Source organism: Perognathus longimembris, chromosome 9 (genome assembly GCF_023159225.1).
Source record: "Perognathus longimembris pacificus isolate PPM17 chromosome 9, ASM2315922v1, whole genome shotgun sequence".
NCBI classification, from domain to species: Eukaryota; Metazoa; Chordata; class Mammalia; order Rodentia; family Heteromyidae; genus Perognathus; species Perognathus longimembris.
In genome coordinates, this window is record NC_063169.1 from 7,432,490 (window position 1) to 7,458,872 (window position 26,383).

The 26,383-nt window shown below is 44.5% G+C and overlaps 1 protein-coding gene across 2 annotated transcripts in view; it reads right to left on the bottom strand.

The window, feature by feature from the left end:
- The window catches only part of Myo6 (myosin VI), a 123,719-nt gene that overhangs the window by 69,741 nt on the left and 27,595 nt on the right, over window positions 1-26,383 (bottom strand). For both annotated transcript variants that reach the window (XM_048353657.1, XM_048353660.1), the window contains exons 2-5: window positions 11,304-11,446; window positions 5,915-5,984; window positions 3,876-3,949; window positions 144-273 (exon numbers count right to left, since the gene is read on the bottom strand). In XM_048353657.1, coding sequence (XP_048209614.1) covers window positions 144-273; window positions 3,876-3,949; window positions 5,915-5,984; window positions 11,304-11,420 — 391 coding nt within the window. In that variant the 5' untranslated portion in view covers window positions 11,421-11,446. The remainder of the gene's footprint in view (window positions 1-143; window positions 274-3,875; window positions 3,950-5,914; window positions 5,985-11,303; window positions 11,447-26,383) is intronic.

Genomic DNA, 26,383 nt, shown 5'->3' on the forward strand with positions numbered 1-26,383 from the left:
TAATGTGGGCACAGCCCACAAGGACACGGGTCTTCCCAAAGGTCGGTTCCACCCAGAACACCCTTTATTAACCCAAGAGGAAAACTAAGAGAATCTGAAGGACATAAGAAAGACAAGGGTTGAAACACAATTAAAGCACTTACCAATAGCAAAGACATGAGGCGGCATCGTGCCAAGAGACTTGCCTTGATAGGACTTTATTGTATCTGAAGAATAGATCTTAGGTATATCGAAGTACGGATTCACCGCAATCAGAATGTTGGCAACATACGTCTACACAGGAAAAGCAGAAATAGGAAATCTGCCAATTACTACTTTCATTTAAAAACTGAGCAAAGCTAATAGGAGAAAATAAATGTGCACCAAACAGATACGTCCAATTCTCTCTACAGTCAGGATGCCAAGCTCTACACTTCCAGCCCTAACGCCTCCCTCGCCTTACAGGAGCCAGTATTTCACGAATACCTAATAAATGCTTTCTCTTAGACTCCCCACAGGTGTCTCAGAGTCAGCACATGCAAAATCAATATGACCTCTTCCTTCCTCCTTCGGTCGTCTCCTAAGAATCATGCTGTTCCCACGCATGTGCCCAGGTAAAGGGACCACAGGCAGGAATCTGAGTCTCTAAGCCTCTCCCTCGGTTAGGCTGCAGCCGTTGACTCCATGCATGGAACCTATTTCTTCTCTTGTTCTAGTCCTATAACTGAGTCTTGGCCGGCTGTATTGGTTCTCACGTAGCCTACTTTCCCCTGATACTGAAGGCTTGATGAGAACTCACACCTACTCTGGACCCATCTCCACCAGTGAATGAATGCAAAGGGGTGACTCAGCTCTGTGGTGATTACTTGGTCCCAGAGTTCTGCAAGCAACATATGCTAATCGTCGATGGGCTCCATGTTTAATAAGCAACTTTTAAAGTTTTCTTTCAAATTTTGGAATTTAACTGTGTAAAGGTCAGGAAAATTCACTAGGCAGATTTATAACATTCTCAGTTATGGTTTAGTAATACTGGCCAAGCTAGGACACACAAGGTCATAGTTTTCCTCTTTTCTGTTTCTAATTGTGGGAAAGAAAATGTTGTAGAAATCCGGAAGTCTCAGATTATTAATCTAGAAATATAAAAACATTCCCAAAGATGTTTCTTCAGTAGAGCAAAAACATTTTTAAAAAATCCAGATTATGACTTTTCTAGCAAAGACAAAAGGGAACAATCAAAGATATCAGTAATCATAAAAATAATAAATGTGTCCAGGTGCCAGTAACTCACACTAACTACTCAAGAGGCTGAGACCTGAGGGTCATGGTTCAAAGCAAGCTTAGGCAGGAAAGTCTATGAGATTCTTATCTCCAATTAAGTACATGCTGGAAATGGGGCTGTAGCACAAGGGGTAGAACACTAGCCTTGTGCAAAACTGCTCCAGGACAGTGCCCAGGCCCTGAATTCACACACACACACACACACACACACACACACACACACACACACACACAAATATATACTATATGTTTCTACATATGTATGAGTTAGCTGCTATTTCACTCAATCTAAGGACAAATAGTGATAACTGATTAACAAGAAACAACAAATTCAAACTATTATTCTATATTACCTCCTTCACTAATATTACACAACTTTATATTGTTTCCTCCATTTACATATAATAAAACAGTTCAGCTTATGTATTACTTGTATTTAATAGTTTTATGATTAAAAGGCACAATTTGCTGGGGGGGGGAACTGTACCAATCATAACTGGAGCTGTGAAAATACTGATTCTCCAGTTCTACTTGGAAAATGGCATTTCCCTGTTATATCCACATCAACTTTCATTAATTTATTACAAACTAAACTGCTTTAACTTCAAACTTTGTGTTATTTCAGTTTCTAAGATAGCTTTAAGCCCACATTAGAATCCACTCAACATGAAGTTGCTAATTGTTGCTTCTAAACATATTTCCTCTCAAGAACATCAATATTTAAACCTCAACGTACTCTTTATTTTGTTGATTAAAAAAATTAAAGAGAAAAGCAAAGTGTTAATGCTGTGCATAACCAGAAGATGGCAAGTGAATTCTCTTGGAACAGACTAGTTCTATTTCCCAGCTGTCAGCACTTGGACAGATGGCAAAGACTAAATGTAATTTAGTCAGAATTAAGTAAGTACAATTAGACAGATTGAGAGTGATATAAAAGATTAAGGATGTCATTTGATCTAATTAGTGTCAAGAAGCCATGTGCTTTCTTCGTTCAAAAATAATGAAGAGCCCCATCTTTATAACAGAAGAACTATAGAGGTAATTTATCTCCAGCCAGCAAAGGAATCTATGATTAGATCATAAAAACAGAACAGAATTTTGCACATGCCCAAAAAATAATTATGATTGAAACACAGTACAAATGTAATAAAATATAGTTTAGTATCTATCTCAATAGTGCTTTTGTTAAAAAACATTATGTTATCAGCCCAGATTCCCCTCAGTGGGCAAAAGACTAAGAAAATGTGATATATATGCATGACGGAACTTCATTTGTGCATTAGGAAGAATGATCTTGCATCATTTGCCAACAAATGGAAGGAACTGGGGAAAAAAATCTCATTAAGTGAAGTTAGACTGAGAGAGACAGAGGGTAAACGTTATTTCTCATATGTGGAACCTAGAATTAATTTATGAAAATATAAGTAAACATCTGGGGGTAGCATCCAAGTGTATATAGTATATTAACTGAAATATGGTCAATTTAGGGGAGAACTCAAATGGTACAGTTGTTAATAAAGGCTAACTCACAATCCAACAAAATGTACACCAGGAAATGGATACTCAAAAGCAGGGGTGGGGTTAAGGGGAGATGAGTAGGCAAATAAAGAAAGAAAGGAAGGAAAATTCAGTCATGAAATTCAATGCATATCCTCAAAATTAAGAAAAATGAGGGAAGGGCTGGGGTTGGGAAGGATGGGGGAGAATGATAAAAATGAATGTATCATAAACTACCCTGTTGAATGGCAACTCCTTTGTGCAGCTATTTAAAGATAATTTTTTAAAACATTATCTTTCTTTTTTATAATATTCTAGATTTTTCAAGGTATAGCTTCTAGGGCCTAATGAAACGCTGGTTATTTAGGCTTTTATCAGCATTTTGGGATTCGTGATATTTTCTCAGCTATTGCCTTCTATTTTAATTTATTTTTTTTCCTCATCCAAAATTTTAGTTGTAACATACATTCTTCAGAGGCTGACTTAAATTCCTTCCAAACAATGTGAAAAGTTACATTTAAACAAATTTATTGAAATAAACCAAAAAGATAACAGCATTTTTTTGGGGGGTGGGGGGTTCGGTCAGTCGTGGGGCTTGAGCTCTGGGCCTGGGAGCTGTCCCTGAGTTCGTCAGCTCAAGGCTAGCTTGAGCCACAGTGCCACTTCTGACTTTCTAGTAGTTAACTGGAGATAAAAGACTTTCACAGACTTCCTGCTCAGGCTGGCTTTGAACCGGTATCCTCAGATCGGTTCAGGCACTACTCAGCCTCCTGAGTATTATAGGTGTGAACCACCAGCGCCTGGCTGACAGTATTTTTTAAGATACTGAAATTAAACATTTTCAAGCCTGAAAGATATTACAGGATGATCTGCGCTCCCTATTTCACTGCACAGGTACTTAACTCAGTGTCCTCTCTGTACTAGGCATTGTTCTGTGCCCTGGAGGTACAGCAATAAACAGGGGGAAAAAGAAAAAATAAATCTTCATGGACAATATGTTTTTCAATGTGCTCAGATTACACACAGTTCCCTTTCACAAAATTCCAAACCTAACAAAATCTAACAGTGACTTGTAAATCAATTATCCCCACAAAAACACAATCCACAATTCACATACTTACATAGATTCTGTCTTTACTATATCGAACTTTGATATTGTGGAGGAGTGTGGCTTCATTTAAGTACATTAATGAACCTAAGACATAAAATTCATAAAGCATTAGATGAAAATAAAAAGAAAGTTAAGATAAAAACAACATTAACCTCATTGTAATCACTTAGACACAAGCTAAACTTTACTTGTTAGGTTAGATTGAATTCCATCTTTTTAAAACTCAGGAACAGTTGGGTGCTGGTGACTCACAACTGTAATCCTAGCTATTCAGGAGGCTGACATCTGAGGGTCATGGTTCAAAGTCAGCCTAGGCAGGAAAGTCTGTGAGACTCTTATCTCCAATTAAGTACCAGAAAACCGGAAGTGGTACTGTGGCTTAAAGTGGTAGAGGGCTAGCTTTGAGCAAAAAAGCTCAGGGACGGCGCTGAGGCCAGAGTTCAAGCTCCATGATCAACAAAAACAATAAAAAACAAAACTCAAGTACACATAAACTCCGGGGGCCTATTTAAAATAAATCCAACAAAGGGGGTACAGAGGACAGCACTGACACAAGGCTTGCCTTTAATAAACCCTGTTTACCAATGGGTTGGATGGGAATTTTCAACAATGACTTTGCATGGAAGGGAGTGCACCCGTGGAGAGTGGCCATCAAGGTCAAGTTCAAGGGGAAAGTGAGATAGGAGCCCAGTCTGAGGCTGAGAAGCTCACGGGTGAAAACATGAGAGGAAACTTTAGGATGGCAGAGACTACCAGATCGGTCACTGTGGCTCACCACAGACACGACCGGGGAAGAGTCCAGCAGAAACCACGCTGCCGCTACACGCAGAGGAAGCACGATCTCGGCCCACGTGGGAGAGATGTTTTCCTGCTGTCTGTGTCAGGGATACCTGGGTTCCATTCCAGTCTACCCCTCAAACCTTCCCGTCTCCTGTGCTCCCTCTCCACTGCGCGTGCCAGACAGACAAATGCCAACCACCTCACCATTTCCTCAGCCATCCAAACTGTAACCTTAGGTGACACCAGAGCCATCTTCTCTCATCCTCCTTGTTCCAAATGAGTTTCCAAGTCTTCTACATGACATTAAAAAGTGGAGCAGCACCAGGCTCGTGATAAGCATGCCAACATTAGCATCACTGGATCTCTACCATGCCTCTTTTCCTTCAGCCTGTTTCCGCTGCCAGCCCCTGTTTAGGTCTGATGAGCTCTCTCATGAAGCTGGGAGCCTCTTATTTGTCTACTGTTTTGAACTCTCTCTCCTCTTGAACCTAGACTGTACACCAGATGAGTACAGTTCTAATTAAATCTCTGGATCTAGAACTCAAGAGCCTCACCCCCTCATTTGTTTCTTTTGCTCATGGCTGGCACTCTACCACTTGAGCCATACTTCCATTTCCAGCTTTTTGCTGGTTAACTGGAGACAAGAATCCCATAAATGTTTTTGCCTGGGCCAACTTCAAACTGCAATCCTCAGATCTCAGCCTCCTGGGTAGCTAGGATTATAGGCACGAGCCACCAGCATCTAGCTGGATAAAGTTTCTTTCTTTAATCACTAAACATGCTAAGGTATCTATTATTTCTAAGTCCAACTAATATAGCATCTAAATATAATGTTCTGGATTACATTTTTCAATCGTCCAGTATTTGTTTCTGAATACTTGTTGCTTCAAACAGTGATATCAAGTGACCTCTAGAGACTCAGCTTCCAAACCACTGAACCACATATAGGACCCTAAAAATCACATCACTGTAGATATGGTTCACAATAACTCCCAAGAGGACGAGCAAAGGCCCTTTGAGTTCAAGCCTCCATGAAGTCTCAGCCATGCCCTACACTGACACAGCTGACCTAAGATGACAAGGACAGTCCAGAGCCTCTTTCACCAGCATGCCCCTGTGAGACAATGATGACGTTGGCACTGTGCCCTCCCATTCACACCGTGTCACAGGGCCTTGCTTCCTTCCGGAGCGGCGGGGTGGAGACGCAGGGCCTCATCCACCGGTTCCTGGAAGGACGGCTTCCTCTCCTGTGCTGAGGAGGGTACTTACAGTTATCTTCCACATCTTTTTTGCTGTCCTCTTCTGCAGGGAACACTTGGTTTATGAGAGCCAAAAATGTCTGACAAACAAAACAAAAGCTCGTTAAACTGGAGGCTCGTTACAGTGAGACAAATACAGGCGTTTAATTGGCTGCATACATTGGAATAATGACACCAATATGTTCTTTATTAACATATAGTAGAGGTCCTACGACTTAACAAGGCATTAGGCCAAAGCAAGATAATAGCTTTAGCGAAGACATTATCCAAGCTGGGAACTGGTGGCTCACACCTGTAATCCTACCTACTCAGGAAGCTGAGATCTGAGGATCAAAGTTCAAAGCCAACCTAAGTACACAAGTCCTTGATATATTTAGCTCCAGTTACACATCAAAAGAGCCGGAAGTGGAACTATGGGTCAAGTGCTAACTGGAGTGAAAAAGCAAGAAAATTATATTATATTATAATGGTGTAAATGGGAACACATATTCACCTTGAGTTCAAGCCCCAGTACAGCAAGGAAAAAAAATTATATATGCATATATACATATATATTCAATTTGTTTGTATATCTGCTAGTTAGAAAATACTTCATTTTCAAAAATTGTTTAGAATGTATATATAGTGATTTCATTGTTTCCAGAACAAAAAAGTAATATTGAATAAGATATAACAAAGAAGACACTGTATTATTTAACTAACACATATTTGGCACACATTCATGTACAAAACTGTGCCAGATAAAAAACAGTATCCACAAATATTTGGTCCATGAAATTACAAGTATCCACAAATAAACTTGCATTTATTTGTGGTAAGGTCCACTCGGCAGAACTGAGATAGTATCATGTAAGAGAGAACAAATGGTCTCAAATTACATCTAGAGAATTAAATTTTAATCTATGTGATTCTAACAGTTATTTATAAAATTTATACCTCTAAACAATTATAACTACTCTTGTGGTTGAACTTTCCAACCGTATCAAGTAAAACTGCTAGGAAATATGGTTCAACTATTTAAAAACAATAATGGACACACTGTGGAGTATTGAAGTGAATATTTAGCATGTGCAAAGCCCTGGGCTTGATCTCTATCACCAAACCAATAATAATAGAAATGATAATACTTCTAAAGTTTATATACATATGTATGTTACATATATGCACATATATAACAGGGAAGAAGATTGTATAAGAAGACTAGGCTGTCATTCTAATTTACAGAGTAAATTATCCCCTACTTAAAAAACAAGTATGCTCCAAAAGCTCCAAACTTCATTATTTGTAACCCTATAACACTTGCTCTCAAAATATTATAAATGCGGAAAAGCTTGGAGGATAGACCACAAAAAGTACATGAAGGATAAAACACTTTATTGCAATGGTGCTATAGAAAAATTCACTCTGAACCACATGCCACTTGCCTTGCTAATGGGGCTAAACCCAGGCTGGCTGGAGCTATGCCAAGGAATAAGCCTGCAGGAAGTTAGAAGCTAAAGGAATAAAAGGCGGAAGGGAAGGGGCTACAAACAGTTGCTGAAATGAGAATGTGAACATGAGGCTAAAAAGGAAAAAAGCTCTGGAAGATGGTTCTCTCCCTCCTTCACCCCCCAAATTATCAACCAGACCCATTGTCCTCTCCCCACCAAGAACAGAATCTGTTCCATCAGAACCATTATTTTCTCTCAGAAGACACATTAACTACTCAGCACTGAACAGAAACTGCACAGCAAATACAGTGCTCCCAACTCCAACGACAGAACGAATAAAATAGCTCCTGCCGTTGAGAGTACCTAGGAGGGAGGGGAGAGCCGTGCAGACAAGGGAAGATTATCTATCTCAAAGGAAAACATCATCAATACCTCATCCTTTATTTCAAGGGAGGGAGGGACAGGGTACCCAAGCAACTTCTCATAAAGGTAACCTCCATCCGTCTCAAAAGTAAGCAGGTATGGGCTAAGCGGAGAGCGGAGAAGAGTGGCATTCCGGGGAGGAGAGAACCGTGAGCAGTGCGGCAGCAGTGCCCAGCCCGTGGAGGAGGGCGGGTGGGACTGAAAACCAAAGAATAAGGCAGGACAGGAGGATGAGGGGCAGGCTGAGTGAGGTAAGACTAGCAAAGCACACAGGAATAAGAAAATGTAAACCCTACATGCCACTGCTCTGGGGCTTGTCTGCTGCAAACATTAAAATAGTGAAGGGCCGATTTGACTGTTTGTGTTGTCGTGTTTGTTTGTGACAGGGTTTTGCCAGGGTGATGGAGAACTGGCTAGGTAGTAACATAAGCTAGCAACCAACTCACAATCCTCCTGCCTCCTCCTCCCAGTGCTAGCTGGGAGACCAGGCTTGCACTGTCATACTTGTCTTAAACACATCTTTTTGTTTTTGTTTTTATTTTGCCAGTCCTGGGGCTTAAACTCAAGGCCTGAGCACTGTCCCTGGCTACTTTTTGCTCAAGGCTAGTAGTACTCTACCACTTGAGCCACAGCACCACTTCTGGCTTTTTCGATATAGGTGGTGCTGAGGAATCGAACCCAGAGCTTCATGCCTGCTAGGCAAGTGCTCTACCACTAAGCCACATTCCCAGCCCCCTTTTTTAACAGAATTTTAACAGAACGCCTATGCCAACAATGTCTCAGTGGATTAACTGTCATGTTAGTGAATGCATACATACTCAAACATATGAACAATATACATACTTGGTACAATGTTAAATCTACTTATAAATTCAAACATACACAATCCACATACCTAATACAGTATCAAATCTATTACTAACTACGGGTCACAAACATAAAACTGAAAAGCCATTGCTACCAGGCACTGGTGGGTCACACCTACAATCCTGGCTACTCTGGAGGCTGAGATCTAAGGATTATGGTCCCAAGGCAGCCCAGGCAGAAGAGTCCATGAGACTCTTATTAATCACCAAAAAGACAGAAGTGGAGGTATTGCTCAAGTGGTAGAGCACCAGCCTTGAGAGAAAAAGCCGAGCGAAGCCATGAGGCCCTGAATTCAAGCCCTCACAATGACATCAATGTAAAAAAAAAAAAAAAAAGAATTACAAAAGGAAAACAATTTTAAAAAGCACCGCTCCCATCCTAGCCGTGTTCTCGGGACGGCTGCCAGCAGGCCCTGGCCCTCCTCCGTGCCAGCACAGGGTGTACCTGGATGGTCCGTTGCTTCACGCTCTGAACGTTTTAATACTTATAAGCTGACAGCCTCTTGACCTTGAATGATCTAAGCAAAGACTTCTTCACTTATGGGTCTTTTTAAACCTATGGTTATTACCATACTTAGCAATCTATTGTGACCTTGATCATAAAGACAGGCAGAGGAGGACGAGGAAGAAGGAAGTGTAAAAGTAATCTCATCCTCAAAAAATGAAAAAAAAAAACTTTGTGAAAATAAACCTGTAGATATGTTCAACTCAAGACTTTATAGGGGGCTGGGGATATGGCCTAGTGGCAAGAGAGCTTGCCTCGTATATATGAGGCCCTGGGTTCGATTCCCCAGCACCACATATACAGAAAACCGCCAGAAGTGGCGCTGTGGCTCAAGTGGCAGAGTGCTAGCCTTGAGCAGGAAGAAGCCAGGGACAGTGCTCAGGCCCTGAGTTCAAGGCCCAGGACTGGCCAAAAAAAAAAAAGACTTTATAGAATTAACTAGATATTGATAAAAATCTACACAGCTCCAGAATTTAAAATGTGTCCATTCATCCTATGTAACTGATACACACTAATAAGGCATAATTTATAACACTTTAAAATAGGGGCTGGGAATGTGGCTTAATGGTAGAGTGCTTGCCTAGCACGCATGAAGCCCAGGGTTCGAGTCCTCAGCACCACATAAACAGAAAAGGCCGGAAGCGGTGCTGTGGCTCAAGTGGTAGAGCACAAGCCTTGAGAAAAAGAAGCTCAGGGACAGTGCCCAGGCCCTGAGTTCAAGCCCCAGGACTGGCAAAAAAATTAAAATTAAAAAAAATATTTAAAATATAAAAAAAAACATGTCCCCATAAACCAAGTTCCTTTGATGCTTAAATTAGGATCCACATTTCTCATCTCATTTTGGCCTTTTGATTTACTGTTTATAAAATATACTAAGGAAAAACAAAAGCTTTCAGATATATAAAATAATGGGTCTTGCTTTGTTTTAACATGGACTGCACTGTAAACACAAATAGGTGCCTGTTAGTAAGAGGAAAACCCCTCTTTCCTTTCCCGCAGGAATGCCCAGTTAGAGCTGGCTGCCTCTGGCGAGGCACGATATATATTATGCATTTCGGTTCCCAGGTTGTTTACAGTAACAGGATAGCATCCTCTCCGAGAAGACCTCAGGAGAGATCCGCCTTGTTTTTCTAAGGTTCCCAGAAGGATGGCAGTCGTATGGCATTAGTTAACCACCATGTATCGGTGGAGTATAAATTATTCATGAACATTTGCAGAGTCTAAAGTAAACAGAAATGCCATCCACAAATTTAATTCCACCAGAAGAAATGTCTAACAGAAATATCTGGCTAATGGAAAATTATGAAGCTTTCCTACCAAAAAAAAAAAAAAAAAAGGCCTTACCAGTCTTCATGGAGACTAAAAGAAAGGCGTGTCTACCACAGAGGCCTGCTCAGTAAGCCATTATCCACTCTTTCTGCCCCAAATTTCTCCTTTTGTATCACTGTCGATAATTTTTTGTGTGTGCCAGTACCAGGATTCAAAGTCAGGGCCTCCAGCTCTTGTTCGGCTTTCATTGCTACCAGCTGGTGTTCTGCCGTACATCTAGTTCTGGCTTTTGACTGGTTAATTGAAGGTAAGTCTCACAGACTTGTCTGCCCAGGCTGGCTACAGAGCTCAGTTCTCATAGCTCAGCCTCCTGAGTAGCTAGAATTATAGGTGTGAGCCACGGATGCCCAGCTCTATGCAAACTTCTACATAAATAAAAAGCACTTTCTAAAAAAAAAAAAAAAGACTTACGTAAAGGCTAAAGCAAAAAAACAAAACCAAAAAACCCACTTAATTTGGTACCAGAACCCTATTCATTTCTCACCTTTTTTATAATGTGTTGTGACTATCTCACAGGCCTACTAATAATAGTTTCAGAGATGTGGCATAGGAATTAAGAAATTACAACCGCTTCTACTTTGTCCCAAAGTTCTCTAAGGATGTGATCATGAGAGACCCTCACTAACTTTCCGTCTCACATTTTCCCCCTGGGATCCATAGTCTGACTTAATCAGGGGTGAGCAGAAAACAAAGACCACCTTACTAGAAATTCACTTCTTCCTTCACAACTTCAGGAGCATCTGCTTCAATAGAGAAGAAGAAAGACACCTGTCTCTTGGGGGGCGGGCGGGGGGTGCGTAGTGTTTAAACCAGTCACGTCGTGCACTCTTTGCGGGACACACTCACCTTGCCCTTTTGGTTCAAAGGTTCAATCGTGAGGCTGTCGGGCCCAATGTCCACGATGTTGCCCATCTGAAACCCATCCGTGGGGTGCGGCGCCCACACGGGCTTCCCATCTTCCATCTTGGAAGGGCGTCAGCCACTCGCTCCTGTGGACACACGAGTAACTCAGGAAACAGCAAACAGGGAGCGAGGGAAGCGTTCACAGACGCCCCCCTGCACCTGGCACGAGGTCACCAGCCCCCTCCTCCCTGCCAGCCCGCGGCCTCCCACCCCCCGGAGCCAGCTTCGGAGAAGGCCGGGCAGACAGGAGGGGCTACCATCTATCTCGCTTCACCAAGGGCCGGCTCTGCCACTGCCCGCCTCCCTCCGGGCCCCTCGAGGAGGACCACGCTTGACCCCCTACAGGAACAGAAATGCCACCCGCGGCACGTCTTCCCAATGGCACTTCCTGTGTGCACTGTGTCCGGGCTTGCACTGTCGGAAGCGGCGCTGTGCGAGGTCCTTAGCTGGGGGCTGAAAATGAGGTCACTTTGGATCGTCCTACCCTGGGTCTCGGAGACTGGAAGCATGTGTGCCCTTCTCACAACGCCGCCGCACACCATGTGCACGGCCCTTTCACTGTTTAACTGATTCAACTAATAGACAGTGGTATGGACCGATCTACACATAGGGGTTGAAGAGCTTGGACAAATGAATATGTCCACTTAACCAAGACCTAGTCAATACACAAAACATCTCCCGCACCCCTCAAAGTTGTCTCCTGTCTCCTCTTTGGTCCGCCTTCATCCTCCCTGTCCTCTTACTCTGATTCTGAACTTCAGAGAAATGGCACCCTATATCACGCATGGCATTATGTATTCTTTTGTCATGCGCGCACGTGTGTGTGTGTGTGTCTGCGTGCGTGCTGGTACAAGGCCTTGTGCTCTTGCTTGGTGTCTTTGTTCAATGCCAGTACTCTACCATGTAAGACACAACGCTACACTTCTGGCTTTTTGGTAATTCATTGGAGGTAAGTCTCATGGACTTCCTGCCTGGACTGGCTTTAAACCTCCATCCTCAGATCTCAGCCTCCTGGATTAGCTAGGATTCTAGACAGAACAAAACCCTTTGATTTTTCAACCACACTGTTGTGGGAACTAGCCTAATGAATGACTGCCTGACAACAGGTTCCGGGTTGATCTATGGAGGGACGCTGCGAATTGCTTCTAGTTTTTGCCTGTGAATTTCAGTCTAGTTCTACAATTATTCTTACAAAACTTCTTGACTAGGAATGCTGAGGTGCACCATTTGTGACTCTATTGGTAGATTTAGAGCCGCCTGGGTACGTGACCACCAGATTCCTTTGCTTTAATGAGATTGTACGCTGTGAGAACCAGCGGGCAGGTGACCTCAGATCGCCAGCTTTCAGCATGTCCATGGGAACTTAAGTTGTTCACGATTTACTCCTACATAAAGTTGGCTCGTGTACCCCAGCGGTCACCTTGTGTGGCTGGAATCTCCATCGGGAATCATACCACACGTGGATGCTCACGGGGCAGTCTCCCGCAAGGGTCAAGGACGTCCAGCATACAGTTCAGTCAAAACGCTGCCAAGGAGGGCTAGCCTTGAGCAAAAAGAAGCCAGGGACAGTGCTCAGGCCCTGAGTTCAAGTCCCAGGACTGGCAAAAAGAAAACAAAAAAAAAAGCTGCCAAGGACTGGGATTCTCGTATGGTGCTTGGTGCTCCCTTTTCTACACAGAGGCCACGGGTGGGGGTGGGTGGCTTCCCCCAGTGATTCCAAGTCAGCAAATGACACGAAGATTCTCCTCCGAATCTTGTGTTACCAGACATGTCGGTGAATGCCTTCCCTAATCCTGTCTATTTCCCAGGCTCTAAGCACCATAATATAGATATAGATATAGATATAGATATAGATATATAGATATAGTTATAGATCCATACATGATACATGAACGGATTTCCCCAGCCCTGACCCCCACTGATCCTAGGCATTTATTTGCCCATTAGACACATCCCTGTGGGTGATTATCAGATTGGTCCTTTTATTTTATGCTATGTATCTCTCTGTTCTATCACCCCCAATTTGTTCTTCCCCATACCGATAAAGGCAATGACAACCCTCGGATCCCAACAAACCTGGAGTCATCCCCAATTCCTCCAGCTCCTGCTAAGCTCTACCCGCTCTTCAGCTTGTCAGCTTGTCACCCACTTCCCCCATCGGCTCTGGCATACTCGTCCAAACCAACATCCTCCTAAGACTTCTGCAATTAACTTGGCGGCCTGCTCCCAGGACCAACCCCCTCCCCCCGCCAAACACATACACCTCACCCGCCAACCTATTCCAAGGTAAATCGCGTCATGAGATTCTGGTTCCCCCAGACGGGCGCTGTCCCCCACCGCCTCAAAGGCCCAGCATGCAACAGGCCACCCAACAACCTCCCATGCTGGGGAAGAGCAGAGAGAAATAGGAGACTACTCTTAAAACCCAGACGAAACTCACTGCTACCACACTCAGACTGGCTCCCGGCACGTTACTTAACCTCTCTGATCTTTATCTTTATCCTTATCCATATGGTGGATACTATCACTTACATTACGGAATTGCTGGGGGGATTAAGTGACATAAAACTGAGAGCCCCACTCTAACTGCACCCGATGGAGCTCATCTTGGCTTTTCCCCCTCCCTCAGCTCCGTCTGCTCCAAACCACTGATCAGGTTTTCAATACGATGGTCTTGTGATTGTTCTAAATAGTAAGGACAGAATACTTAGGAGCCATCACTCAGCCATGAGATCGTTAAAAGAGACTAAAAGACATAAAATAAATGAAATCACTGCAAAGCAAAAACTTCCCACTCCAAGACAGAATAGCAACTGCAACTAGTCTCAACTATTTCCTGCAGCTTCCCCATTTAGATGAGAAAGTTCAAAGACATACGCCCAATGTCGTCTCCCCACCAAAGCCCTAAGTCACAAGGACATCAGACCACAGGGATGCGCACAGCCAAAGAGGAGACAATGGCTCCATTTTGAACGTTCCAAAGCAAAGAAACAGCGGAGGGGCAACTGACAAGCAAATTCAGAGAGCTGATTCCCTAAGCAGACAGTGGGAAGGATGAAAATCAGTTCCATTTTTTAAAAAGCTACAGAATCCTCATAAGACACAAGGACAGTAAAAGGTAATTGTAGAACTAGAAATACCTTAAATAAGGACGACTAGATGAAAGTTGAGAACGAGACTTTCTAGAACCAACAGACTACTCCGCATTCCTGGGTGAACGCACCTATGTTCTTCCCTGACCAGGAGAAGTTTACAAGTTGTTGTCTGGACTGAGACTCATCGGGAACAATAAAGGCTGTACACGCGAAACTGCTGCACTTCTACAAAGTCCCCCTCCTGGACGGGCCTGCATGGCCTGGTTACAGCACGAAGAGAGCGTTCCCCAGCCTTGGCATTTGATCGGGTTTCTTCTCCCCCACATTGGAGGAAGAGGGCCCTGGTCAGCCTCAGCAAGAATCCTGTTAGGTCAGTTTAGCAAAAATCTTCATGTCTCCTCGTAGCAATTTCCAATCACTGACCTCCCCACGCTGTTTCTTTACCTATTAATCCCCCCAATAATCGTCCCTGCACAGAGTCGAGCCCCACCTCTGTTCTACAGCAATATGCCTTGTCTCAAACCAAATGTGTGTGACCAAACCAGTCTATCACGGCAGATGCGCGTGCGGAGGCCTTAACCCGCCACGTGACTCGATTTGGAGGTGAGACTATTAGGAGGGAGAGTATGAGTAAGTAAGGTCAGAAAGGTAGGGTTCTAGTCAGAGAGGGTTTGGGTTGTTATGTGTTACTTTAGTGGTGGGTGGGTGTGTGCTGGTCCTGGGGCTTGAACTTAGGGCCCGAGTGCTGTCCCTGAGCTTTTTTGTGTTCAAGGCTGGTGCTCTACCACTTGAACCACAGCTCCAGTTCCAGCTTTTTTGGTGCTTAATTAGAGATCAGGGTCTCATGGACTTTCCTGCCCAGGATGGCTTCAAACCATGATCCTCAGGTCTCAGCATCCTAAGTAGTTAGTATTACAACATAATATTCATTAGATGGTATAAAAGATAAACCTGAGGCACTCTTTCAGCTGAAGGGACAAAAAAAGAGAAAGAAATGACAAAGAAAAGATATGAAATAAATAAAAGGATTCAGAATCAAAATGTCAGAATAAAAAAAAAAAAACACCCCCGACCCCCTAAGATAGAGAGATTGTAAAATATCCAAAGAAAACTAACTAGCACAGAAAGGCATAGTTTTCTAGAATCTAGCCAAAATATACTCACTAATATATTAACGACATAACTGAAAAATAAGACACACATACACAGACACCCCTGTTGAATTTCCAGACCCTGAAAATAAAGGGAGGATGCCACTCATTTTCAGAGAAGGGGACAAAGAACAAGTCACTTCCAAGAGACCGTAAGTCAAATGTCCTGCGCCACGCCCAAAGCAGTGAGTCCATGACACTGTGCTTTCACAATTCTGAAGGAAACTTCGAACTCTGCTTCAGCAAACTGGAGTCGAGACTGAGCAACGTGCCCCAAGCATCGGCCACACTAAGCGCAGGCATCCAAGACTTGCGTGCAGACAGAACTGGGAATCGTCACGGGATACGCGGGGATGACGTCACCGGTTCCTTTCCATGGGGAGGGCTGGGGTGGGGGGGGGTGAGGAGGAGGAGGAGGAACAATGGAAGTGGTGACTCGGATCAAGATGCGTATACACATGTCAAAACAAGGCAACTATGTGAAGATAATAAAAAAAAGAAAAGAAAAGAAAGAAAAACTAAGAATGACAGAAGGAAAGAAAAGAAAGAAGAATGGGCTGGGCACTGGTGGCTCACACCTGTCATCCTAGCGACTCAGGAAGTTGACATCTGAGGATCACAGTTCAAAGCCAGCCCAGGCAAGAAAGTCTATGAGACTCTTATCTCCAATGAACCACCTGATAATCAGAAAGTAGAGCACCAACCGGCCTTGAGCAGAAAAGCTCAGGGACAATGCCCAGGCCCTGAGTTCAAGCCCCATGACTGACGAGAGACGAAGAAGGAGAAGGAGGAGAAGAAGGAGAAGGACAAGAAGAATTAAGCACTACACAAAACAAGACAGCGGGGCGGGTGGGGGGGGGGACACTTCTCACACTTCCTTCCTAAGTCATTCTTTCAGGTAATGAGTATTTATTTATTTTGCCAACAGCTCTGTGCCACCGAGCGCCAGGTGCTGGGTATACCATGGTGATCAGAAAAGAACAAGACGCCTGGCCTCCATCTAACAGGACACACTCCACGGCAACAGAAGGGCCCGCAAGATGGGCAGGACTCCTGTCCTGAGGGATCGTAAGTTCCAGCAGAGGAAGAAGGTAGAAAGAGGTAAGGTAGATGGATCAAATTTGCCAGGCCCTGGTCTTGCTGATCAAAACAATATTATGTGTACCTTTGGCACACAGCTTCACACGGGCGAGTCCTGTCGCCCCTGTCAGTGAAGCCAGGGCTATTAGCTTCCACGCCGTCCAGATGCCGCGAGACAACTGGGCAGCGCGTCGCGCTTGGCCGCGGGGGCCGTCTGTGCGCACGGAACACAATCCTTCACCGGACGTTCCACTTATTCACATGCCAAAACGTCCAACCACTTCGGCCACCTTCCCCTTACCTCTGAATCACCTCTGAGAAAGGCTTCCTAGAAAACACTGCAAGTTACTCAAGTCACCACTTCTTCGGTTCGTTCAAGCAGAGGATGAAGAGTCCTGGATTCAAATCCTGCACATCACTTGGCCTCCTAGAGCTTCCTGTGGACACTGGTAGCTAAGATTAGTCACTAGATCTGAAAAAAAGACTTACTCTATATACATACACTATATACATACACACACCACACATACACATTATATGATATATATCATATTTTATGACATTTTAAAAAACAGTTTAAAAGTTGTAAAGGCTTTATGAAAATCCTCTCGTTTCTCATGTAAACATTAGGATGCTTGCTTCTGACTTGTAAAGTCTTAATTTATATACAAATTTGAATTCTTTTTTGTCATCTCTATGTGGTTGTACAAAGGGATTAGAGTTCAACGTGTCAGGTTATGCGTATAATGTATCTTGATCAAGGCCACCTTTCCGTCAGTTTCCCCATCTTTCCTGGATTTAAATGGGTAGATTATAAAACAAATTTGAAAAGGTAAAAGCTAGAACTTCTCTTGGCTGAGTGGCCACTGCCAAAAGCTAAATATCTCTCTTACATGGAGATTTTGTTTTCCAGTTCATGTCTGAAATCTGAGGATCAAGGTTCAAAGCCAGCCTGTCAGGAAAATCTGTGAGGCTCTCATCTCCCATTCACCAAAAAAGCCACAAGTGGAGAGAGGGCTCAAATGGTAGAAGGCAAATCTTGGGCAAAAAGCTCAGTGACAGTGTCCAGGCCTTGAGTTCAAGCCCCAGGACAAGCAAAAACTAAAACAAAACAAAGGCAAGAGCCTGTCAGCTTGCAACATGCCAGCTTGTTAATAAAGCTCTTTCTTTCTCAGTCACTGCTGCTGAATTCGTTGCCCCCAGGTCAGCAGTGAATCAAATCTTATGTGGTAAAACCTGTTTGCTCTTTATTCTCACACCTCAGTCAACACAAAAGATTTCTGTGACCTAAAAAAAAAAAAAGGTGTGGCGAGGGCTGGGGATATGGCCTAGTGGTGAGAGAGCTTGCCTCCTATACATGAGGCCCTGGGTTTGATTCTCCAGCACCACATATACAGAAAATGGCCAGAAGGGGCGCTGTGGCTCAGGTGGCAGAGTGCTAGCCTTGAGCAAGAAGAAGCCAGGGACAGTGCTCAGTCCCTGAGTCCAAGGCCCAGGACTGGCCAAAAAAAAAAAAGGTGTGGCGATTTCTCTGCTCCCAACCCCCATCACTGAGCAAGCCATCAGCTCTGTGGCCTCCCGCCCACTGGGTATTCTTATTTGTTTGTGCATGCCAGGTCTGGGGCTTGAACTCATGGACTCGTGCTCTCCCTCAGCTATTACACCCAAGGCTCATTCTCCACCACATGAGCCAGGCCTCCCGTCCCAGCTTTTTGCTGGTTAACTGGATGTAAGAGTCTCTTGCCAGTGCTAGTGACTCACAGCTATAATCCTAGCTATTCAAGAGGCTGAGATCTCAGGATCAAGGTTCAAAGCCAGCCCAGGTAGGAAAGTCCATGAAACTCGTGTGTGTTTTGTGTGTGTGTGTGTGTGTGTGTGTGTATGTGTGTGTGTTTGCTGGTACTGGGGCTTGAACTCAGGGCTGTATGCTCTCAGCTTTTTCACTCAAGGCCAGCGTTGTACCACTTGAGCTACACCTCCACTTCTGGCTTTTTGCTGGTGAACTGAAGAGAACAGGGGCGCAGACTTTTCTGCCCGGGCTCAGCTCTCAGGCCCCCAGGGGAGATAAGATGACAAGTGCGAGCGGCGGGTGCACAGCCTCAGACACCATTCTGAGACTCATGCGTCTACCTCCTCCCGGCCTGGGAGGGTGATCTCAGGGTCGGCTCCCTCCTGGTCCTTCCTCTTGCTCACCCCCTCCCCACCCCCGCCCCCCAATGCCCAGCATTTTCTCCTTCCCCACCGCACCCTCCCAGGAGCTCCGGTACCCACTGTTTCTCCTGCCTCCTCGCTGTCTCTTGAACCCACTGCTCTGAATCTCCTATTTGTAAGGTTCGCAGAAGGGGGACTGCCGCGCGGTGTTCAGGAGGAAAACTTGATTGGTGCTTTGTGTTTATAAAGTTCAAAAGTACTTTGTGAGCAATGTACCCACAGGTGTTGCTAAGTGCGTGGGTTTCCCCCGCATGGTGTTCAAGGCCTGCCATTTACTGACATCAATCTTTTTCTTTTTTGGGGGGGGAGGGGTGGAGGGGTGGCGAAGGGAACCGTATTGGGGTTTGAACTCAAGGCCGTGTGTTTCTCAGGTGGGCACTCTATCCCTTCAACCACACCCCAAGCCCATGTTTGCGTTAGTTATTGGTTGGAGAGAATCTTGAGGTTTTGCCCATTGCTAGAGCCGGACCATCGGCCTCCTGTTCATACTCCCTCAGTAGAAAGGACTACAGACATGCACCCCCACACATGGCTTATGGGTCGAGATGAGCGACAGCTAACTTCTGCCCAAAGCTGGCCTCAAACCGTGATCCTTTCCATCTCCATCTCTTGAGGTGCTGAAGTTATAGGTATGAGCTACCGCACCTGGGTCAGAAGATTCTTGATAACTGGAAAAGTTTTCAAGTCGAGTTTTCATAACAGTGCACATATTTTGATCAAAATGTTTATGATGATATCCAGGTCTGGTGCCTACTAGACAAATACTCTACCACTTCAGCTGTTCCCCTGGACCTTTTGCTTTTACTATGTTTTAGAGATATCTCACTTTTTCCTGGGCTGATCTCACTTTTTTTTTTTTTTTGCCAGTGTTGGGGCTTGAACTCAGGGCCTGAGCACTGTCCCTGGCTTCTTTTTGCTCAAGGCGAGCACTCTACCATTTAAGCCACAGCGCCACTTCTGGCCATTTTCTACATATGTGGTGCTGAGGAATCAAACCCAGGGCTTCGTGTACAGGAGGCAAGCAATCAAACCCAGGGCTTCGTGTACAGGAGGCAAGCACTCTTGCCACTAGGCCATATTCCCAGCCCTAATCTCACTCTTTTTTGTGTGTGTGTGTGTGGTTTTTTTTTTTGGCCAGTCCTGGGCCTTGGACTCAGGGCCTGAGCACTGTCCCTGGCTTCCTTTTGCTCAAGGCTAGCACTCTGCCACTTGAGCCACAGCGCCACTTCCGGCCGTTTTCTGTCTGTATATGTGGTGCAGGGGAATCGAACCCAGGGCCTCATGTATATGAGGCAGGCTCTCTTGCCACTAGGCCATATCCCCAGCCCTAATCTCACTCTTGATCTCCCTACCCTACCACTTCCCCCGGCAGCTGGAATTACAGGCATGCAACATCACATCCAGATGAGTTCACATTTAATTAAAATCCCAGGGTAAACATCATACTTGGCCAAAAAGAAAGCAAACAAGTGTAATGGAACCAATAAATCATTTTTTCCAAATTTACTTCTTACTTGGGGCCCTAGAATTAATGGTTGTCGATAAATATATTGCTTTATAGTATTTTCCAACGCTGGTGGGCAGTCGTAATTTTACTAACTCTTGGAAAGACAAACAAAGGTGTTTATGGAGATTGAGAACCATTTGTATTTTTCAGCTACCAACTCCCAGGAGGACAGGCAGCCATGAAAATGTAACAGCATTAAAACTCTGACAAATTCATTCTGGAATCAGCCGGAGAGGCATTATAGTCGTCTTCTGATTGCAAATAGGAAGAATTATTTCGAGTGGCAATAGATGACGAGACAAAGCACACACAGTCACTGTGGAGCTGGCGGAGGGGAGCCTGAAGATGCCGCTGACTCATGAAATGAAATCATTACAGATGCAGCCTCCAAACCCCGGCTGAACTGCCATTATGTGCCAAAGACATCTCCTGAAAGTATTTCGTATTTCTCAGCGGAAAACAAAGGCTCAGCTGAGTCTTTGCACTATTAGCTTTGAAGTTCTCAGTGAATGAAATGAACTAGATGCAAAACTTTCGGAGCAGGCCCATTGCTCAGTTCCTTGGCTGCCTGGACTTCATTACACAATGACTCTTCAACAATTAAAATTCCACTCAGCTGCAATTCAGTCTCAACTCACAGGCATTGCCATCCTGGAAGAGAATCTGTCCGAATGAATTCGCAGTAACGCTGCAAGGAGGAATCCTTTTGCAGTCCAGGCTGGGGTCTACTTCTTCCCCTTACTTTAGTTGTTTCTATACAGGCCATCTCATGCTTCCAGTCAGTAGTGTCTCATATTCATTTTGTACTAAAGCAACAAACACCTTTTGTTTATTTATTTGGTTTTCCAAAAGCCAAAGAGAGAATTAAAAAAAAAAAAAAACCCTCAGGTCATCAGCCACAGAGAAGCTCCCGTCTGCTGGGGCGGGGGGGGGGGGGGGGGGGGGTGTCGCGCCCCATAGCTAAGTCTTTTTCAATTCATCCTCAAATGACCTCCTGAACCCGAAGGACATAACTTCCTTCCGGGTCATTTTCCATCAGGATTTGGAGGTCATGATTGCACAAGTTCAGCATGAGGAATCCCCTACGCCCTTTCTGGCTCTGAGTCACTGGCACCCTACGACTGAAAACCTGAAGGTCGGGTCCTTCTCCCCGTGTGACCTGAACGTCCACGACAGCGTGCCTCGCGCCACCGCGCCTCCCCTTCCGTGCACAGGAGAGCAGTCCCGCGACTGCTCAGGGCCGCCCGCATTCTCGGTCACCGTCTCTTCTTTGCTATTCATTTAAGTCAGCTGTACAAGGCAGTTTCAGTTCAACCGTCAGCTTGGGAGGACGATGCGTCTTGATCATCGTCCCTCCTCCCATCGTTCTCCCCATCCCTCCGCCCCCACCCATCCCCTCAAGTTACCCGGCCCCATCTTCACTCGTGTGCATTGAGTATCGCGACCGTACCCGCCCACGCCTCCCCCACGCCACTCATCCACTCCTGTGCCCCCGTCCTGTGTCTTCAGATGTCTGCTCACTCAGTGTTGTGACTCAAGGAGACTGCTTTCATTTCCTCTTATCCAACTTCGCCTCGGTGTGCGCGCGCGCGCGCGCGTGCATGGCACACACCTCCCGCGTAGCTAGAATTACAAGCGTGAGCTTTCGCAGCCCAGCTTATCCGGCTTCCTTATCCCTGAATCCCACCTGCTTGGAGGCGGCTTCCGTTTGGCTTTCTAACCCTTCCATTTGAAACTTTCCATGATCATAGTGTGTGTGTTTGTTTGTGCTGCTACTGGGACGACTGGAACTGAGGGCTTTGTACTTAGTACTTGGTGCTTAGTATTTTTGCTCAGGGCTGAGCACTTGAGCCACACCTCCACTTCTAGGAGTTTTTTGGGGTTTTTTTTGTTTTTGCTGGTTAATTGGAAATGAAGAGTCTCTTGGATTTGTCTGCCCAGGCTGGCTTTGGAGCATGAGCCTCCCAAGTGGCAACGATTACAGGCGTGAGCCATCGGGACCCAGCTCTAGCAGTCACATTTTCTTCATTTCCCTCCACTGTCTCTGTCTCTTTCTGAGTGCTACACACACACACACACACACACACACACACACAGGTGAGCAGCCCCTGCCTCCTGGCGGATTTCACTCTCAAGGCACTGGGTCTCACCAGTTCCTTCCCCACAGGCAAGCTTGCAGCTGTTGGTTGTCGGCTGATGAAGCCCAGGTCTGGGAAACCAAGGCGCCCCGGGTCTCACACACAGGCATCGGGGCCCTGGAACCCGCACCCTGTGCGCCCCACCCGCAATCACCAAGCCTTGCGGGGAGGCGTCCATGTGGATTGATTTCAGAACCGTGCTGAAATTCCTCACCTGCTACTGCGGTTTCTCCTCACCTCCTGGATCTCAGAGCTTTATAGACCTTTGGTTTAAATTCCCCGATTGTCATGTTGGTGACATTTCAGAAGAGGGAGAAGACATGTTTGTAGCAAGTCTCTGTGTCTTATAAGAAGTCCAGTGTGTAACGCAGCCTCTTTCTGTTCTAGTATTTCCGTTATCCCATTACTTCCATTGTTGCCGTGGGGCATACATACACAAGAGTTTGTCAATCTGATATTTTTCATATTTGTCATTATATTTTAATTATTAATATTAATTATTTAAATTGTGATCATTTTAAAGCCTGGGTAGTTTACTTATTAATACAATAATATTACATATAAAAGCTTCAACTAAATCTCGTAAGTTTGCTGGTTTGTAGATATAGTTTAGTAAAATGTTTGAGGCCCTGGGTTCAAACACCAGTACAGGAAAAAAGAGAGAGAGAGATAAGGGGCTATTTATAAAACACACTTCAGATAAGATAATTTTGACTTGTTTTCTCAATATATAATTAGAAATGTGTTCCATAAGGAGACAGAAGGCTAATCCCAGGGCCTTTTTAAACAAATTTTCCTAAGACAACATTTACAATACCATTAAAAAAAATCAAGTACTTAGAAATAAATCTTAAATAAAAAGTATATACATCTCCCCAAAGATATTTAATAATCACAAAGCAGAAAACAAACTTCGTCTCTAAGATAGCAGATGTCACCTTACCCCAACATTAAAATTCTGCTTAGCAATTACGCTGCTTCTTTGGTGGCATTCCTGAGAAAAACATAGGCTCCAACCTCCCTGTAAGAACATACCAGATGATCCCAAATTGAGTGCTGCCGCACAAAATAATTCACCTAACTTCTTAAGACAGGTCAAGGCATGAGACACAAAGAGAGGAGGGAAAAGCTGTTCCAGATGACCAAAGCATGGACAAATCCATGTGACGTGGCACTACTGCATTATCTAGGACTTGGATTTGTGATGAACACAACCTTTGGGACAACATGTGATTTTTCAATAAGGCCTGCAGACTTTAAGGCGCAGCAATTTTGCCCCTCATCAAGTGGGAGGATGACTCACGTGGAAGCCTTTCGGGGGATAAGGGCAGCATGTAAGCTTTCAACTCATACCCAAAGAGTTCAGGGAGAGGGGCTGCGGTGTTACTCAGTGGTACAGCATATGCCCAGAAATAACTGCATGAGGCCTTGGGCATGCCAGGACGGATGGATGGATGCGTGCATGCACGGACAGATGGACAGGCAGGCAGGCAGGGAGGTAGGCAGGTGAAGGGCATGTGAATATATATGCAGATATCCACCAAAGGGATGTCACTGGCACTATACCGCTTGTGTTACAAATATACATACAAAAATGAAATTTGAGCCTTATCTCATAGCATACATAAAAATTACATATGTATATATGTATCCATATGACATATAAACAATAATTCTTCCATAAATTCAAATAGATTACATTCATGACTTTAAGACAGAGAATTTAAAATATGACGCAACCCAGCATTAATCACCAAGAAAAAGATGCATGAATATCATTATGGCTTCGATTTGCATTTCTCTCATGACTAAGTGAATGTTGAACACGGTTCAAAAGCCAGCCCAAGCAGAAAAGCCCATGAGTCTCTCATCACCAATGAACTACTCAGAAAAAGCTAGACGTGGTGCTGTGGCTCAAGTGTTAGAACGCTGTCCTTGAGTACAAATAGGCTAAGGGACATGACCCCGAGTTTAAGCCCCAGGACGGGCATATATGAACTCATTCCTACTGGTGTCTAGCAGAACAGAATGTACCTATTTACATCTCTCTATCTCCTCTCCTTAGTTATAATAGCCTGGCATACAGTTGGTGTCCAATAGAGCATCCAGTGAATAAATGACTCGATAAAAAAGTTAAAATTTATACATATCGATGAAAAAATTATACATATAATAAACCTATATTTGAAGAACACATGAAAGTGTAAATGCTAAAACCTGATGACCACTAAGGTAGGGAGAGATAGGAGAATTATAGCTCAAAGCCAGCCTGGGCACAAGTTAATAAGACCTTATCTCACAATCAAGCTGGGCAAAGTAGCTCATGCCTGTAATCCCACCTGTTGGCAGGTTGAGGTAGGAGGGTATGGCCCAGCAAACACAAAGTCCTGAGTTCAACCTCTGGTACTCTCCCTTAAATACATAAATAAATAAACCAACGAATAATAAAGTGACAAAGTGACTCCTTACGTCACCACACTTGGTTTTCCTTTGCCAGTTCCAAGGACTAACAACTAAAATGACAAGTGACTTTCAGTTTTTCTACAACAGAGCTTCAACCTTTATTTTTCTCTAGCCTTAAGTCCAAACTTGCTTGTTCCATGCGCTCCTATCTCCGTATTGTGTGTGTGTGAATCATTGGTTTTTCTCCCACTCCTGATGCAGGCTTTCAATTTCACCTCATTCCACCAGAAGCAAACTGCTGGGGAAGTTCATCCACACATCTTCCCCTATCTCCTCTATTTTAAGGCAGAGGTGGGACTTGGCCTTGAAATACTGGCCCCGCCCCAACAGACACTTACTTAAAAGAACCACAAATAAAAGTAAAGATAACCTACATTTAAATTCAACCTCAATAATGAATTTCCAATTCTGACCATTCTGGAGAGCAATGAACACCAATCAAGATGTCCATCATCGATGCACCCGAAATGTTAGCAAAGGAGTGGCGCCTTCGTGATCAAAGTAACCAATTACATGAGTCCCATGGGCGTGGCCCAGGGCCCTAATGAGAAGCCAAAGGCCGTCTTAGAAGTGGAACGTACCACCCCTCTGTAAAATATTACACTATTAAAATAAAGAACAAGAATAATTTAATAATTTCATGATCACAATAAAGAATCCCCATCTGTGAGCTGTCACATAAATACAGAATGAGACAGGAACGGAGAGAGTCCCACATCTGGATGAAAGCAAGCTCAAGCGCAGGACTCCCACATTACAGCCATTCAAAACAAAGCGAGCCCTGCAGGAGAAAAACTAGAAGCACCTGGAGGCTGGAAGGCCACGTGGGGATATCTGAGACTATCATTTGTTCTCTCGTGAAAAGCGAAAACGCCGAGAAACAAGTAGATTGCAGAGAGACCCAGGCTATCACCAGGATCCTTAGTCAAAGAATAGCTTCCAGCTTGGGAGATAGCACAAAATATCAGATCAGATACGGGGCAAAGAAACAAGGGCAGATGGAAAGCTTGCTTAAGAGGGAAGGGGAGAGAGGAGGAAGGAAACTTGAATCTAGGGACCGGATAGTGGAGCTAGGATGAGAAGGGTAACCGCCAGTACCACAGCCCGGTTCAGAAAACGCAAGCCACTGAATGACAGAGATTCGAAGCGGTTGTTGTTGTCCATGATTAAGGCATGAAGGTTCTTTCTGTTTTTGATTATCCTCCACACCCCTGGCCCCCCACCAGCCACACATGAAGAAGTCACCACACACTCACACACGCATGCACACACACACACACACACGATCCTACCACTCCTTGCTCGAATGGATGGCACTACTACCACTACTTCACAGATCAAGACACTCTGAATATGCCATGGTGTTAACAGGCCACGG